The sequence below is a fragment of the Arvicanthis niloticus genome, chromosome 14, assembly GCF_011762505.2.
Source record: "Arvicanthis niloticus isolate mArvNil1 chromosome 14, mArvNil1.pat.X, whole genome shotgun sequence".
Lineage (NCBI taxonomy): Eukaryota > Metazoa > Chordata > Mammalia > Rodentia > Muridae > Arvicanthis > Arvicanthis niloticus.
In genome coordinates, this window is record NC_047671.1 from 15,186,582 (window position 1) to 15,205,866 (window position 19,285).

At 42.8% G+C, this 19,285-nt stretch overlaps 1 protein-coding gene and 1 pseudogene across 1 annotated transcript in view; both read right to left on the bottom strand.

The window, feature by feature from the left end:
• Positions 1–423: 423 nt before the first annotated feature.
• The window catches only part of Cfap53 (cilia and flagella associated protein 53), a 69,906-nt gene continuing 51,044 nt past the window's right edge, over positions 424–19,285 (bottom strand). The window contains exon 8 of the mRNA XM_034517794.2: positions 424–875. Coding sequence (XP_034373685.1) covers positions 647–875 — 229 coding nt within the window. The 3' untranslated portion in view covers positions 424–646. The remainder of the gene's footprint in view (positions 876–19,285) is intronic.
• On the bottom strand, positions 12,332–13,147 carry LOC117719601 (ras-related protein Rab-3A pseudogene; annotated as a pseudogene).

Sequence of the window (19,285 nt, forward strand, 5' to 3'; positions counted from 1 at the left end):
GATGGTATTGGCCTGTGGCCATGTCTGTGGGGGATTGTCTTGGTAATTAGTTGATGCAGGATGGTCCAGCCCACTATGGGCAGCACCTTCCCCGGGCTGTCTAAGAAGCCAAGGCTAACCATAAGCTTGTGATTGAGCCAGAGCGTGCTCCAGCAAAATTTGCCTCATAGGTTTCTTCTTCAAGTTCCTGCCTGTCTCCAGCCCTATTTCCCACAGTGATGGATTTGGTTTGGAAGTGTAAGACAAACACATTCTTCCCCAGGTTACTTTTGGTCAGTGGTTTCTCACAGCCTGGGAGCCAGAACATAGCCCAAATGATAAACAAACCCCTTTTCTTTACTAATTCCTGTCTCTAGGATTTTGGTAAAGCACCAACAACCGTTTCACATCCCGTAAAACCACGCAAACTACACAGCAGCCCTCTGTAACCAGAAGCTAAAACAAGTCTTTATTTTTTTTTAAGTTGGTAATGTTGGGTATTTTGCTATAACAATATAGAATTAATTAGTATCCAAAGAAAAAATTAATTTTGAAGAAAGAAAATTATGTCCAACAAAGTATACAAACTCAGAGAATAAGAGTTTATCCAAAAGGTGCAGTTAAAAATAGTCAAAGACCCAGAAAACACTCATTGGTTTGTATATAACTATAGAGGAGGCTTGTCAGGGTAACCCCTGCGCATGGGGTGAACGTTCTGGGACAGAGCTTGACGCTCAGAGAGGATCTTCTGTATCTTGTCCAGACCCGCTTTGTTTGCTGCCATTCCGGCTTCAAATTCCTGGCGTTCCTCTTCCTTTTCTGCTTCTCGAGCCTTCTGCTGGTGAGCAATCTGCATCTGAAGTTGATTCCTGTATTCCTCCGCCACAGTGCAGCGCCTAATGTTTTAAAGATAACAAAGTATAACATTAAAAGTTATCATTTGGATTTATTTATACCGTTATCATGAAATATAATGTGTGTGCTTAATGTTTCCATTGATATGGTCATGTAAGTATCACTTTGAGACTGAGAAATGGGCTTGTTAGGTCCTGTGACAATTTTTTTTTCTCTGTGTAGTTCTGGCTATCCTGGAACTCACTCTGTAGACCAGGCTGGCCTCAAACTCAGAAATCCGCCTGCCTCTGCCTCCCAAGTGCTGGGATTAAAGGTGTGCACAACCACTGCCTGGCTCTGTTTTTTAATATTTTTACGAAACTCTAATGCTGAAGAGATGGCTCAGAGGTTGAGAGCACTGACTGCTCTTTCAGAGGACCCGAGTTCAGTTCCCAGCACCCAAGCAATAGGTTACAACCATCTGTAACTCCAATTCCAAGGGTTCCAATATCCTCTTCTGGCTTGAGATCACCAGGCACGTGTGTGATACTGGCAAAACATGTATACATATACAAGAAAGATACTTTGTTTTTAACTCAATAAAAAAAAAAAAAGGCAACTCCAGTTAGTTGTTTCATACTGATACTGATGGGATGACTGTGCCACTATCTTAAACCAAAACCCTGGTCTGAAGAATAAGCATAGACAGCTCTTTAAAAGACCCTTAACAGTCTCATTCACAGCTTTGTAGCAGAACACCTGCTGTGGTCTCTCCTGGCTCTCTGACCCATATCTCCAATGGATTGTGTAGACTTTCTCCTCCAGCTTCCCTTCCTTCCACTCATCCCATAATCCCAGCCCCACCCACAAGCAGCCATTTCCAGGGAAAATGCTGGCCACACCAGCCAGGGAAGCAGCTGGGTAGGCTAACTGCAAATCTTCACCTCCCCTCCTCTCTTCTAAATCCAAGCCCCCAATCTCAATACCATCTCTGTAGCAGAACACCTGCTGTATCCCCTACTCCTCTGCCCCTGTCTCCATTGGACCAAACAAATATCAGCACCTCCGATTACAATTTTTCCAAACCCAGATGCCCAGATGACAGCATAAACACACAAGAGCCAAGAAAATATGTCCCCTCTAGAACTCAAGAACTACTACAGGAGTCCAGGAAAATGCAACATAGCTGAAACCTAAGACAAGGACCTCGCCTTTATGTTTACGATGGAGCTCTTAAAAAGAAAATGAATAAATCCCTTAGAGAAATTCATGAAAACACAGACAAACAGCAGAAGAAAATAAACAAAAACAGTCCAGGCTATCAAAGTGGAAATAGAATTAATAAAGAAATCCAAACTGAAGAAAATCTGGAAATGAAAACCATAAGAACTTGAACAGGAACTGAAGAGTCAAGCCTTACTAACAGAATATGGGATATGGGGGAAGAAAAAAAAAAACTCAGGTATTGAAGACATGAGGACCTCAGTCAAAAAACCTAAAAAACTCTCCTGGCACAAAACACCCAGAAAATCCAGGACACTACGAAAAGACCAAATATAAGAATAATAGGAATAGAGGAAGGAGAAGAAACTCAGATCAAAGGCATAGAAAATATTTTCAACAAAATCACAGAAGAAAATTTTCCTAACTTAAAGAAGGAGCTGCGTATCAAGGTAAAAAAAAAAAGCATACAGAACACCAAATAGACTGGACCAGAAAAGAAATTACTGTAGTGCATAATAAGCAAAGCCGTAAACACAGAGAACACAGAAAGAACATCAAAAGCTGCAATGGAAAAAGACATAAGGCAGACCTATTGGAAAAATATCTGACTTCTGAATGGAGTCTCTAAAACCAGAAGGACATGGAAAAATGTTCTACAGACTCTAAGAGACCACAGATGACAGCCCAGGTTACTATACCCCCAAAATTAATCACAATAGATGGAAAAAAAGACATTCCATGATAAAATTAAAGCTAAGCAATATATATCTACAAATCCAGCCCTACATAAGGTGTTAAAAAGAAAACTTCAACCTAAGTGGTTAACTATACCCAAGAAACACGAGTAGTAAATAATCCCAGACCAGTAAATCAAAACAGTGGAAACACACACATACACACCACCAACACCAACACCACCCCAAGAAAATAATGGGAATCATGTTTGTTGATTGCTATCAATACCAGTGATCTCAATTCCCCAATAAAAAGACACAGACTAACAGAATGGATGTGAAAAAAGGTTCCATCTTTCTGCTGTATCCAAGGAACAGACTTTAACATCAAAGATATCACTTCAGGGTGAAAGGATGGGAAAAGATATTCCAAGCAAATGGACCTAAGAAACAAGTTGGTGTAGCCACTTTAATATCTGACAAAATACTCATTGAATTAAAACTAATCATAAGAGATAGAGAAGGATACTACATAACCCCCAAAGAAAAATTCCACCAAGAGGACATTGCAATTCTAAACATCTATGCACCAAACATAAGGTCACCAAAGTTCATAAGGGAGACACTACTATATCTTAAATCACATATTGATCCTCACCCATTGATATTGGGAGACTTTTATACCTGACTCTTGACAACAGACAGACCATCCAGACAAAAATGAGGCAGAAATGCTGGAGCTAACTGATGTTATAAACCAAATGGACCTAAAAGATATTTACAGAACATTTCACTCAAACATGAAAGAATATACCTTCTACCCAGCCCTTTATGGATTTTTTTCCAAAATTGGCCACATATTCAGTTACAGAGCAAGTCTTTTTTTTTTTCATTAAAAACAAAAACAAACAAAACAAAAAACAAAGCCGTTGAAATAATGTCCTGCATCCTGTCTGACCACCATGGATTAAACAAATATGAATAACAACAAAAACACCAGAAAGCTTACAAACTCATGAAAACTGGACAGGTCTCTACTGAATGAAAAATGGGTCAAGAAAAAAAAAAACATTAAAGACTTTCTAGAATTGAATGAAAGTGAATTCTCTACATGCACAAATGTATGGGACTCAAGGTAATTCTAAAAAGAAAGTTAGTAACACTAAGGACCTACATTTAAAACAAAAATGGAGAGGTCACATACTAGTAACTTAACAGCACACCTGAGAACGCAAAAACAAAAAGAAAACAATCAAACCCAAAAGAAGTAGCAGGCAAGAAATAATCAAACTCAGGGCTGAAGTCAATAACCTAGAAATACACAAGCAATGATAACAAAACAACAACAACAACACAAAGAATCAAGGTTAAACAAAAAGTTGGTTCACTGAGAAAAATCAATAAGATTAATAAGGAGTTATCCAAATTGACTAAAAAGGCAAAGAAGGGATAGATATCCAAATTGATAAAATTAGAGATAAAAGGGGGGGTCATAACAGACACCAAAGAAAGGCAGAGAATGAATAATGACATAAACACCTTTACTCGACTGAATTGGAATATCTAAAAGAAATGAATAATTTTTTGATAAATGCCACTTACCAAAGTTAAATCAAGATCAGATAATTTAAACAGACCTATAATCCCCAGTGAAATAGAGGCAGTAATTAAAAGTCTACCAATAAATCAATCAATCAATCAAATCGATCAATCAATCAATCAAATCCAAGGCCAAATGGTTTTAGCATAGAATTCTACCAGACTTTCAAAGAGTTGATAGCAATACCCCTAAAATTATTTTACAAAATAGAAATTGAAGCAACATTGCCCAATTCATTTAATTAGGCATGGTAACCGTGATACTCAAATCACATAAAGACGCCATGAAGAAAGAGAATTACAGACCAATTTCCCTTATGAACATTAGATGCAAAAATTCTCAGTAAAAGACTTGCAAACAGAATCCAAGAACACATCCAAAAAAAGCATCCACCATGATCAAGTGGGCTTCATCCCAGAGATGCATGGATGGTTAAATATACATAAGTCAATAATTGTAATCCACCTTATAATCAAACTAAGAGACAAAAACCACATGATCATCTTCTTAGATGCAGAAAATGCCTTTGAGGAAATACAGCACCGATTCATGGTAAAAGTCCTGGAGAGATTAGGGATATAAGGGAAATATCTCGGGATAATAAAGGCAGTTTACAGCAATCCTGAAGGAACAATTTAAATGGAAAATGGAAGCAATTCCATTAGTATCAAGAACAAGACAGGGTTATTTACTCACCTATACAATATAGTACTTGAAGTTTTAGCTACAGCAATAAGACAACTAAAGGAGATTAAAGGGATACAAATTGCAAAGGAGAAAGTCAAAAATATCCCCATTTGAAGATGACATGATAGAATACAAAAGAAACTCCTGTGGCTGATAAACACTTTCAGCAAAATATCTTGATACACAATTAACTCACAAAATTCAGTACCCTTCCTATATACAAATGACAAATTGAGAAAAAAAATCAGGGAAATGCCACCCTTATCTTGTGGTGACTCTAACTAAGCAAGCAAAAGACATTAAAGAAAGAAGTTGAAGATGATATCAGAAGATAAAAAAATTCCCATGTTCATGGGTCTGTAGATATAGTAAAAATGACCATGCTATCAAGATCAATCTACAGATTCAATTCAATCCCATCAAAATTCCACCACAATCCTTCACAGATCTTGAAAGGACAATTTTACCTTCATCTGGAAACACAAAATCCCAGAAAAGGTAAGACAAAACTGTATAATAAGAAACTCCTAGAGGTATACTATCCCCAGCCTCAAATTGTACCACAGAGCTATAGTACTAAAACAAAAACAAATGTGGTATTTACATTGATTGATGGGACAGACACAAGTCTACACAACCTATGGACACGAGGTTTGTTTGTTTGTTTGTTTGTTTGTTTGTTTTTTAATAAATGAGCCAGAAATACATATTGGAATAAATGCCAGTGTAAGTGTGTTGGAGGCCAGCTGTGGTTTCCCATCTTCTGGAACAGGTGAAGTCTGCAGGATCCTAGTCCTGCCAGAAGTAAGTGTAGATGGAGGGTTGAGTTGGCAGAGGCCTTCCACAAGGATTTTAGTGTTACAGCTCTTTTAGACAATAATGAAACAGCTCTCTTAGATGATTTTCAGTGAAACAGCATGTGTGCATAAACTTCATTCATGGTGAACAAAGGCAATGTATAAACCTTGGAGAGTGGAAAGGGGTTCTTCTTAAGGTGAAGTTTCATTGGCTGGAGTTTACAGTTCTGTGAACGCCTCATTCATGTGCAGAAGCATTCAAGGAATCCCAGGCACTTACTGGGCAGATTCTTATAGGAAAAGAGGAAGTTGAATTTGTATGTTTGCCACAGACTATGTGATATTCCTCTGGTAGGAGATTGGGGGTTAGGGGGCTTCTGGAAGGGAAACTGGGAAAGGAGATAACATTTGAAATGTAAATAAATAAAATATCCAATAAAAAAGAGGGAAAAAAAGATTGGGGGTTAGGCTCCCCAGATCAGACAGGAAAAAGCAAACCCTACTAAGAAAAGGGAGTCCCCCATTTTGTGCTGAGCTCAGAGCAACTATTGGGACATGGCAAACTACAACCTTTGTAGTGAAGTACAACAGGCCAGCATCTTCAATAAATAGTGCGGGTCAAACTGAATGTCTGCATGTAGAATCCAAATAGATACATACTTACCACTCTGCATAAAACTCAACTCTAAATGGATCAAAGACCTCAATGTAGGGAGTGCTTCTGATGCTAAAGTCTTGTTTCCTAATTGGTTCTTGATCTGTCAGTAAAGAAAGCCTTGGACTAATTGTTTTACAGAAGTGTCAGGCAGAATTTCTGGGTCCCTGGAGGCAGGCAGGGGAATGCAAGGGAAGAAGACAGAATTTGACATGCGTTGGAGAGAGGTGAACTGGGCAACCAAAGCTGCTCCTACAGGTGGGTGATCAGAGGAGTTTAACAACTGAAGTTTAGGGCAGGTGGAGAGACAGAGATAAGAAATTGATAAGGGCATAATTTTCCAGGCAGGAGATAGCAATTGTGCCAGAAGGCAAATTGAAATTGAAAAACTGTGTCTGTTTTTTTTATCTGAGGATTTAAGGGAAGCTCAGTCACTAAAACTGCAACACCTCAACATAAAACCAGATATACTGAACCAGATAGAAGAGAAAGTAAAGAATAGCTTTCAACTCACCCACACAGGAAAAGACTTTCTGAACAGAACACTGTTAGCACAAGCCCTAAGATCAACAATTAATAAATAGTGCCAAGTCCTGCATGGCTGTGGCAGGGATGATGTAGCACAGTTCTCACCCCTGGAGTAGAGACAGTAGAGTGTGGGCCTCCACAAGTGTTCAGGTTTGCTAGAATGTAAGGCTAATTTGTATAATAATGTACATATTTTCATGTTCCCCCTTCAGGAATGCTCTCCCTATTAGGGCTAATGCTTCCATGATAATTAGAAACAGCACAAGCCTGGGAGGCAAGAATGTCTTCCTTAACAAAGTGTTAAATTCTGTGACCCTCAGAACAGCCCTTAAGGCTGTGGGAAAGAACTCTGAAAACATGAGTACAAGAATATATAATTTCTCAACTATGCAAAATATAAAAATGCAATATAAATTTTATGAGGGGCTTCCTTCATGGACCTAAAAGAACAGAGACAGCTATATTAATAAACCAGCTTGCCAGAATGATATTAAGGAAGGAGATAAAAAATTTTGGAAGTAGTGATTGCAGGGCAAGGTCATACTCAGCTACATTTATTGTTTATACTTAAACAGGAAGGTATATTTCTGAGTTCAAGGTCAGCCTGGAATAGAGTGAGCGTGTAGGCTCAGGCATGGTAAGAGTGGTGATCTCAGAGCCAGATCCCACCCAGCTAACTTATTGTCTGTGCTTACAAAGGCAGGCAGATCTCTGAATTCATTTGCTATGCTTAAAAAAATAAATGTACTTTCTGTCTTTTCTAAGAATCAGGAAATAAGAACATAAAATGCTGATTCATGGGATAATCAAAAGGGAACCTGAGGTAATGACTGAATTGCTATGCAAATAAAACACTGGCCTTTGGTGTTCAAGAGCTGAGCTATCTAGATGACTATCTGGAGAGCCATCTTGAATAGAACACAGAGCTGTCAACTTGTACCCATGATTGACTTTAAGATGTTCTTTTCACTGCTTCCAAACACCCTTTCCTCAGGAACCCTTCTCCAAGCCAAGGCTGATCCTTGGCAAAATAAGATCTTAATAAAACTGAAAAGCTTCTATAATGGCAAACGACACTATCATCCAGACACATCAGCAGCCTGAAGAATGGGAAAAAAATTTTATCCACTACAAAGTCAATATCCAAAGAAGGTTAATATCCAAAATATATAAAGAACTCAAAAACTAGATAGCAAGAAAATGACCCAATTTAAATGTAAAAAGTGGTGTACAAATCTCAACAGAGTAGTCTCAAAAGATAAAACTAAAACTCAAGTGGCAGAGAAACACTTGAAGAAATGTTTAATATCTCTTGCTACCAGGAAAATATTAACCAAAACTGCTGGGGACATCCTACCATGACAGGAACTGGCCACAGCAGGCCGGGATGGAGACATCTCAGAAACTCATGGCAGCTCCTTGTTTAAAAAAAAAAAAAAAAGGATGGTGTCTGGGACCCTGAAAAGCAGGAAACACACCTCCAGAGAACCCGCCATCAGAAATAAGGGACATCCCTCAGTAGGCTGGGATGAAGACACCTCAGTAGACCTCAGCAGCTCTTCGTAAAATAAGGCTGTTCCCATTTCTCCTAACCTTAGCTCTGGAACAGCTGTATAGATTTCATTTGTGCATGACTGCTTTTCAGTTGGCCTTGGTGTGCATAATTATTCTATTCTATCTGACTTTCCTACTCTCTTCTGCTTCTGCTATGGTGAATTCTGTGAAACTAGATATTCCACGATATAATTATTCTTAAACAATTAAAAATTGAGGCATAGGGCACAGCACAGGTGCATGCTGTGTGTTCTCATCTTGGAAATAATGCAATAACTGCACAGTGGTGGTTCCAGATTAATGTTTGGTTTGCAAAGAAAGTTTGAAGAAATACTGTTTAGAAATACTAGAAAATGAAACAGAGCCACATACTGCTAGAGTCATACAGGGTTCATTACCAGAAAGTGAAGGAATTTACTGGAATTATGAAAAAGCATTAGTAGGAGAGACACAATCGTGGAGTAAGGGAACACAAACATTGTATATTTTAATTCAGAAAGAAAAAAAACTATTGAGGTTATGAAATGAGTTTTGCACAACATTTGAGAGTAATTCCTGGACTCTTTTGGATATGTATGGGTAAGAAAGTATAGAATACATAAAATTATATATTAGTAAATTAAGTCAAATCACTGGGACTCTTAAGAGAGTCACTGTATACAATGTACAGAAGCAGAAAACTAGCAGAACTGCTGAGTTAAGGGTTAACTTGATTCTTTCTGGCCACTACCTGGCAGCTTTGCCCATGTCATTTATCATTAGAGCTTCACAGGAAAATGCATGTAGCTGACCTTGGGGCTCTGAGCTCTGAAGTATAATAAGTCAAAAGTTAAAGTTTAAATAATGATAAGTTTGCTAGTATTATTTTGGCCACAGGCCTGGGAATAGGGGAAGCTTGAAACTTTGGGGAACCATTGTAATTCTTGATTCTTTGTGGGATGTGGTTATTCTTTTTAATTTGATTTGGAAATGATTATACAATATCTTTTTTTTTCTACCTGCTTTTGGAGTTACAATAAAAGACTGGTGCAGGGCTGGTGAGATGGCTCAGTGGTTAAGAGCACTGACTGCTCTTCCAGAGGTTATGAGTTCAAATCCCAGCAACCACATGGTAGCTCACAACCATCCATAATGAGATCTGATGCACTCATATGGGTGTCTGAAGACAGCTACAGTGTACTTACATAAAATAAATAATTAAAAAAAATTAAAAAAAAAAAGACTGGTGCAAGTTAAAGGCGAGAGAGAGAGAGAGAGAGAGAGAGAGAGAGAGAGAGAGAGAGAGAATGTAAGGAGAGAGTGTGGACTGAAAGAAGAGAGAATGCGAGGTGTGCTTGAAGAGTGTGTGTGTGGAGTGTGTGTGTGGAAGAAGAACAAATGGAGGAGTGTGTGCATTCGAGACAGGGAGTAAATGAGAAAGCACAACCTCCAGCCCGAGGAGACAGTGAAAGTGTGTGCAACTTTAAGGAGAGAGAGAGAGAGAGAGAGAGAGAGAGAGAGAGAGAGAGAGAGAGAGAGAGAGACAGGGAGAGACAGGGAGAGACAGAGAGAGAGAGACAGACAGACAGACAGACAGACAGAGAGACTTCAAGCCTTGAAAAATTGCCTGTCAGCTTGTACCGAAAAGTTGTCTGTGTTTGTTTATTATGCGCCTTCCAGAGAGTGTGCTTCCAGTTGAGAACTCAGATCCTGTGTTGAGGCTGGACCCCAACACAAAACTACTTTGTGATTCCATCTTCTTCCTATCAGAATGGCTAAGATCAATAAAACAAGTGACATGTCATCCTGGTAAGGATGTGGAGTAAGGCGACCACTCACCCATTGCTGGAACTATAAACGTGTACAGTCACTTACAGAAATCAGTGAGGCATTTCCCCAGGAAACTGGGAAAATCCTACCTCAAGATTCAGCTATACCACTCTGGACATAGATCCAAACAGGACACAATCCATAGAACCACAGAGGTTAGGTATACAGTAACATCCCTTTCTGGACTGGCACCTCCACAGTGGTCCCATCTGACCCTCTCATCCCTTTCATTGCTGCCCCCACAGTGGTTCTCACTCAGGATGTTCCCCCTTCCTAATGGTTCTAACCGCTACCCTACCTTCTTTCTTATCCCAGAAACTCGAAAACTTACTTCCCATCAAGCTCTCCCTGTAGCTCGTGCCACCAATTACACAACACATTTACCCATCACACCCAACCTACCCTTCTTATCTCCAGTCCCTGCACTCAGCTCTCCTTCAGCCTTCCATATCCCTGCATCCATGCCCTCACCTAAATGGGGATACCTTACTCCCAATGGATACCTCTCCTGCAGACCTCCTTCACTCCTGTTCTCAAGTTATGAACAATGCTCTTACAGTATTCTACTACCTTACTAGTGTCCATGTCCAAGAGGCCAGCCCCCTCCTTCCCAAACCCACCTTTCATCAGACAAGACCCACTGCTCTCCTTACAGTACTGATCCTAGGCACCAACTCACATGTCTTACTCAATGTCCTACCGCTGTGAAGAGACACTATGACTACAGCAACTCTTATAAAGGAACACATTTAACTGGGGCTTGCTTACACCTTCAGAGGTTTAGTCTATTTTACCCATGGCATGGAGCATGGCTGCACACAGGCAAACATGGCAACTGAGAGTTCTACATCCGGATCCAATGGCAGCAGAAAGACACTGTGAGATCCACTGGGCCTGGCTCCGGCTTCTGAAACTCCAAAGCCTCCCCACCCCCAGTGGCATACTTCCTCCAACAAGGCCACGCCCACACCAATAAGGCCCCACCCCTTAATCTCTCTCAAGTAATGCCACTCCCTAATTGACCAAGCATTCAAATATTCGAGACTACAGAGGCCTTTTCTATGCAAAGGACCATAACAAATATTAACATCAGGCTTGAGGGTAAGCCTCTATACCTACTGACCCATTTATTTTGGGTACCTTTGTTTCCTTTCATTGAAACAGATTATCATGTATCCTACGCTGGTCTTGAGAGCACCGTGTAGCCAAGGATACACTGAACTCCTAATCTTTGCTTACATCTCTCCAGTGCTGGGATTGCAGGTATGCACGAGCACCCATAGCCTGCACAAGTGCAGCTTTTTTATATTAGCTGGTAGAATGATGAGAATTCTGTTTAGCCTTTGCCTCCAGTTGGAAGATAGGGCTACAGCACTCGAAAACCCTCTATGGAGTAAGAATGTCCTCTTCTATTCACGAAATAAAGTCTGTTTATACTAAAGAGGTGGATCCTTAGGTAGTTTCAACACAGGTTTGTAGTTACCAGTTTCTAGGCAGCCCAGGTAGGCACTGAGCCCACTATGTAGCTGAGGATGGCCCTGAACTCCTAATCCTCCTGCCTCTACAGCTGTAGTGCTGGGATTATAGGTGTGTGCTATCATATCTGGCTTGGATGTTTTTTGTTTTGGTTTTCTTTCTTTTTTTTCAAGGTCCATTCGCTTTATTGACTGTGTGTAGTGTTCATAACTTCTAGGGAGGTGTGGGACACATTTGACACTCATGACATCAGAACAGGTTTGGGGGGGTATCCCAAAGTGGTGAATATATCCTCCCATACCCCATCTATCCCAAGGTATAGGGCAGAAGGCCCAGGCAAGCAGGAGGCCAGTCTATCAACCAGGTGGTCCACATGGCAATCCTTCAGCTGCACAGCTGGCACGCCCCACCATCTCCCAATAGCCTGTTGCAGAGTGACATCTGGTCTCCTCTTCACAACTGACAACTGTGGATGTTTACAAAAACAAAAATGGCAGGAAAGGTCTTAAAAGGAGGGAGCAGCAGTGACCACAATATAGCAGGCAGAGCTGGGTGGAGTTATGTACAGGGCGGGGAGGGGTGCGTTCAGGGTGCATCCTCAATAAATAAATAAATAGCTACAATAATAAATAGGGTGACAGGGGATGGGGGATGAGCCCCTGGTAGCGGGAAGGGAAGTCACTCAGCAGGCACAGTCCTGATGAGGTGGAGCCTGCTGGTCAATGAGCTGGGCCCTGCTTGGCGCCCACCCGTGACCACAGGGTCTGTAGTATACAGGGACTCTGACATCTTCTCGCAGATCACAGATGCTCAAAGATCTTCTTGACATTCATGTTGTCCTTGGCACTGGCCTCAAAGAACTCAAAGCCCAGGTGGTCAGTTAGCTGCTGGCCGCGTTCAGAGGACACCACTTGCTCATCTTCCATGTCACACTTGTTCCCCACCAGCAGCACCTGGGCATCGTCCCATGAGTATGTTTTGATCTGAGTGGACCAGTCCTGCACTGTGTTGAAGGACTCCTCATTGGTGATGTCATACATTAGGATGAAGCCCATAGCGCCTCGGTAATAGGCTGTGGTGATAGTACGGTAGCGCTCTTGCCCTGCTGTGTCCCAGATCTGCAGCTTGATCCTCTTGTCCTTGAGGTAGCTGGTTTTGACCTTGAAGTCTAAGCCAATGGTGCTGACAAAGGCCAGAGTGAAAGAGTCGTCTGCGTAGCAGAAGAGGAATGAGGTTTTGCCCACGCTGCTGTTCCCAATGATCAGGATCTTGAACATGTAGTCATTGAGGACTCCTTCTGCCCATAGGGAGAGTCTGTGGCCGACGCCATCTCTAAGCTGAGACAACGCTGCCGATAGCGACCTTGGGGACTGTGCTGGCCACTGGGCCACAGAAAAGGAAGCCAGGGCTGCAGGCAGCATTGGAGGCTCAGGCCCTTGCAGTCCTTGCTGAGGACCTGCAAAGCCAGGGGAGGGGCTTTCTATCTGTTTTGTTTTTCTTAATCTTGACTTTAGGGCTAGAGAAATGGCTCAGTGGGTAAAGTGCTTGCCATACCAGCATAAGGGCCTGAGTTCATATCACCAGAGCCCACAAATTGGGCACAGTAGCATGCATCCGTTATCCCAGCATTCCTGTGCTAAAATCCCTAGTCTTGTTCCCTTAGTTACCAGACAACCAGAACAGTAGATGGGCGCAAGGAGTTAGAGTTTGACCATGACAGAATACCTTGGTTGAAAAAAAAAAAAAAAAGCAGGAAAAACCGGATTTCTATGAGGTCACAGCTGACCTTTGCTGAGACACCCTGTTTCCTAAAACAGTCCGTCTTGCTTGAGCAAACAGTTCCAGGGAGAAGAGATCTTTGTAACCTACATATATTTCCCAAGGTGCTTCCTACTTCCTTACCCTGCAGGGAAGAGCATCACCTGCCCCTATAAACCAAGGCACACCCAACACCCCTCCCCCACTCCTGGGCACACCCTCCACTCCATTAGGAGAGAGGCTGTCCCCTGCTGTGTATGCTAATAAACCCAGTCATTTGTTAAGGTGTTAAGGTCAGACTTTGGTTGGTTTCTTTCCTGCCTTTGTCTCTGTACTCAGCTCTGCCATCCAAAATCTAACAGCTGAAGAATATCCTCCTGGCTGCAGCTCTGGAGGCAGTGTAAGGCTCTGATGAGCCTTAGCTACCCGGGGACCTCCAAGTGGAGCAGGTCATCTTGCATCTAAAGGAGAAGCAACCCCGAGCAGCTCTGTCAGGCAGTTTTTATACAATTCCCAGGGACAGACCAGAGAGAGCAACAGGAACTAGGTACAATATGATGGACAGAACAGTGAGACTTTTAAACTGATTGGTACTTAAGGAATGAGGTAGTAAGGGCTTCCCATAGCTGCATCAGTTGGTCCTGGGAAGGGAGGGGTACCTCCATACTCCTTCGACCTCTCCCTTCTGGGAGGAATTTTCCAAAGGCCCTTAGCTGACCTCTTTAGCAGCTGATGAAAAGTATGTCTCCTGGAGGAAGACATGCAACCTGTCAGGAAGATTTGTGAGGAGACTTCGCTGCTCCGCTACTTTTTCTTTCTGCCCTTCTCCACTCCTTTCCTTTCACCCTTTCAACCCCCTTGCACTCGATAGGAGAGAAAAAAAAAGGGTGTGAGGCAATCGGGCCGTGTGACCAGAGGTACAAGTGAGCCTGGTAAGGCCAACGTGTGCCCAAATCACCAAAAATCTCATCCTGAGAAGGGCTGGAGTAACGATCGATACCTCCCTGTTCTGGGCCTGCATGCCACTGTGAACTCGGCCTTGCAACCCCTACCTCCACCACAAAGCCTCGGGGCAAAAATGACAGGTTTAACTTCCTCTCTCCCTATAAGGACAGGCCCAGCAAGCACCTGGAATTCCTCTTCATGCAAACGAGGCCTTCCCAGCCGCTTGGTAGGAACCAATCATGGATGCTCACCATGAAAACTCCTGCCCTACTCCCCAAGGTTTCTTTAGCCTGTATTACCCTGAATAAAGACAGCTGTTTCATGGAACACCTTCTTGGAGAAGCTGCTTCTCCCCAGCACTCAAGCCTACGAGTTCCCGACGAACAAGCTTCCTTTCTTTCATTCTGGCCCAGCCCACAATGGTGCTGGAATATTTCAAAGGCAGAAGAAAACTGGATGGCAGCTGGCACCCACGTAAATTTGACCGGACTTCCAGTTTGAGGAGGGAAGGGTGAATGCCCCCAGGCCTTTGGCATCAGCCCGAAGGGCCTAAGCTTCCACACTCTGAGGACTGGCAATCTAACTTTTCCTACTTTATTTTCAGGATAATAAAAGCTAGAACAGTGGATTCAGATATGTCAACGGGACAACAGACACCTAGCCAGAGCACTCTCTGGTGTTGGCAGAAGGTCTCTAAACCTCTGTCTGGAATCCGACAGCCCATGGTGGTGAGGGGGGTAGTTAGAGGGGTTGGAAGGGTTGGTGGCAAAAACCTCCTATCTTGTTTTTCTCCTTGAAACAAAAATTAAAAGCCAGCTACGCAGCGATCAGTAAGTGCCGCTTAGGGTGGTTGCCGGAATCCTTAAAGCCTTCGGACAGGATGACATTTTCTGTCCTCTGTAGAATTCCCTGATGACCATTAAGGCCAGGCCGCAGGAAAGTTCTCATTGACCCAGGCACATTTTCTTTTCTATCATGAAAAACAACTCCTATTTTTTAAAAAATCCTTAGATTTGGGAAATCAGAGTTCTTTTAAAATCTCATGGAATAAGTGTTGATATCAGCACCTGTAGCATACTTGTCAAAAAGACTAGATCTAGCCATCCAGGGTGTGAAAATAAAATTTGAAAACAGCTTAAAACAAATAACAAAAATTCATGGTCAGCAAGCCCACCAACAACATGTTAAATCTAGCCATAATAAAAATATCAAGTCCTTCCAGGGGCAGGGTGACCAAAAATGAAAAGGCATGCAAGGACATGCCCAGACAGGTCCAAACAAGCCCAAGTGAGTAATGGGCCATCTGGTGTTTTTCTTTCCTCTTCCTCCCTCTCTGGGAGGTCCGAGGTTTCATGGTCAAAAATAACTACTAGTCATTCTGACAGCTCAAATGATCGCTTACACAAATTGCTGATATTTAAAATATCCAATCATATGTAACCGAGCCAAATTTTCCTGCTCTCCCCAGCCTCTATCTATAAAAGTCCCAAGCTTCCTGGGCTCGTAGGTCGATTCCTCTATCTCCTGTGTGAGGGCCCTCACTATTAAACTGCCTCTTGCTGTTACATCAAGATGGCCACTCGTGTGTCCTTGGATGTGCACTAATCCGGACTTGAGTGAGGGTCTCCCTTCAGGGGTCTTTCACAGGGATGGACACCTTGTATTCGTACCTTAGCAGCTGCTGAACTCCTTACTTGAGAGTCAAAGAAATTAACCTTGGGATCGCCCATAACTATCCTCTCTTCTCACAACCTGTCACAGCTCCTGACTTATAAAGGCTTACAGACTCTACCTCCCTCCAGGGTTCTTTCTCTTCAGGCAGCTCTAATAGAAGACTCCACCCTCACCTTTCAATCATGCCTGCCTCTTAATATTTCCAATCTTCTTCCTTGACCTAATGCTAACTACTCCCTATCGCACTCCTGCACTGAAACTTTAGAGGAACTACTACCTCATCCTTCACAAGTATAGGAGGGCACATTGCCTCAAGCCATCTATACCTGGTATACAGATGGAAGCTCCTTTCTACATGAATGGGCAGGAAAGTCTCCTCACAAATCTTCCTGACAAGTTGCATGTCTTCCTCCAGGAGACATACTTTTCATCAGCTGCTAAAGAGGTCAGCTCAGGGCCTTTGGAAAATTCCACCAGTCCCCCTCCCTTCCCAGAAGGGAGAGGTCGAAGGAGCATGGAGGTACCCCTCCCTTCCCAGGACCAACTGATGCAGCTATGGGAAGCCCTTACTACCTCATTCCTTAAGTACCAATCAGTTTAAAAGTCTCACTGTTCTGTCCATCATATTGTACCTAGTTCCTGTTGCTCTGGTCTGTCCCTGGGAATTGTATAAAAACTGCCTGACAGAGCTGCTCGGGGTTGCTTCTCCTTTAGATGCAAGATGACCTGCTCCGTGTGGTTCACTTGGAGGTCCCCGGTAGCTAAGGCTCATCAGAGCCTTACACTGCCTCCAGAGCTGCAGCCAGGAGGATATTCTTCAGCTGTTAGATTTTGGATGGCAGAGCTGAGTACAGAGACAAAGGCAGGAAAGAAACCAACCAAAGTCTGACCTTAACACCTTAACAAATGACTGGGTTTATTAGCATACACAGAAGGGGACAGCCTCTCTCCTAATGGAGTGGAGGGTGTGCCCAGGAGTGGGGGAAGGGTGTTGGGTGTGCCTTGGTTTATAGGGGCAGGTGATGCTCTTCCCTGCAGGGTAAGGAAGTAGGAAGCACCTTGGGAAATATATGTAGGTTACAAGGATCTCTTCTCCCTGGAACTGTTTGCTCAAGCAAGACGGACTGTTTTAGGAAACAGGGTGTCTCAGCAAAGGCCACCCCATCTTTGCCTTATCTCCTGAATAAACCCCACTTGGAACCTGGTCTGGTGTGGTCTGTTCTAAGCCACATGCAGACATATATTGAAGACCCCCCATACTCGGGAGACCCTTCCTCAAGTCTCAGGAAATCATGACCACCCAAAGATCACAAGAAACCATACCTGGATGCAATCAGCAGAGGATTTATTAGGGAAATTGGCCGTCGGTCAAACCACAAGCTCTCTCTCAAGAGCAAGGTTTGGCCAAGAGTGATGGGTAAGGGGTCTTTTAAAGAGCAAAACCACAAACCAGGGGAGTGGGGAGTGGGTGAGGGATTGCCAAGGATACATAACATAAGAATAGTGAAACATTCCAGAGAAACCCACCCTGAATGGTTAGTGTCATGTGGAAATCACTCTGCATTCTTCTCAAAAATGTGGTTTTTATCATGTCATTGTATTCTATTCTGCCATTTACCAACTACTTCAGATTAACTATCTTCACTTCTTCCTGCTATAGCCCCACCTAGGTGGCTTGCATCTTTTATCTGTGGTCAGGAATGCCTTCCTGCCTTGAGCCTTTTCCACCCATAGGCGGGCCTACTGCTTGAGGCTTGATTCAGGGAATAATGTCCTCCACCCGAAATGTGCTCCAGAGAAGTGAAGGCCTGAGATCTTATTTTCAGTTCCTCGTTCTGGAATCTGCACTTTTCCTGCTCAGGTCTAAGGCAAAAAATCTACATATATTTCATAAAATGGCCTTTATAATTTTTCACTCTACAATATCAATAAGACTCACCAAAATATAGGCCTCCTTGTTTTTGGAAAAGGTCCTTCAGATAGTACTATGTATGGCCACAGGTAATATTTACAGTCCTGACTCCATTGTTTGAAGTTGCTTCTCTCAGCTGACAGTTGAAAGGAAAACCTTCCTCCCCCGATTTTCTGCCTCTCATAGATTCAATCCAACATGCAGAGGACTACTTAGAACAGGGTCCACCAGGAGAATGTTCCATTCCCTCAGTCAGGCAAGTCTGAGAATCAGTGCCATAAAGATTGCCCGATTCCATATCTCTCAGCTCCTAAACTAGAAATCAAAACCATATTCCTACTCCTACCCCCTTTCTATCCTTTGGAGGGAGCACTACACAAGCCCTCATCCCCACCCACCCTTCTTCCCACTGCTCCCCCGCCCACTGAGCCATTAGGAAGGCAGACAGAAAGCTCTTGAGGCTCTTCCTACTAACCCTCCCTCCCCACAAAGTAGAGAAAGGGAGGAAATGCAATGTAACCCTCTCACAGAGACAGAGAAGGGGTAGGGTTGGAGAGGAGAGAAGAGAGGGGGAGGAAATGCTACTGAACCCTCTCGACTTCTTACCCCCAGCCCTCTACCACGCAACAGCTTTGCAATCTCCATGATTCTGTTGTAAAAGTAAGGGAAAAAAATGCCAACAAAGCCCCTGGCTAAGTCCCCATCCCCGTCTACTCATGACTGTGATATAGACCTAGCACTCCAGTCATTCCCAGTTAATATGAATATCACATGAAATAAACCACTTAATTGGTACCCATATCAAGCCACAGACTTAAAAGAACTCAGACAGGCTGTAAAGAAAGATGGCATTCATGTACCCTGGACCAAATTGATCTTTTAGAGGCAAATTTTCACCTTAAACACACCCTGAGATTGGTGAGATATTTGCCACTCCTGCCTGCCTAGTCCAATCTTTTTACAATGTGAGGCTTTTGCCTCCAAGAGATGAATACCTCAAAAAATTTAATTAAATTAAATTTTAAAAACAAGGGGAAATCAGAACTGAGATGATATTCATGAGAATCTGATGGCGTTTTTGGTCAGGGAGCTTTTTCTGTAGGAATGTGACAGGTAGTGCAGACAGTGAGTTACGGACAACCAGATGTGATTTTGTGCATCCAGAGCTGGGATAGAATC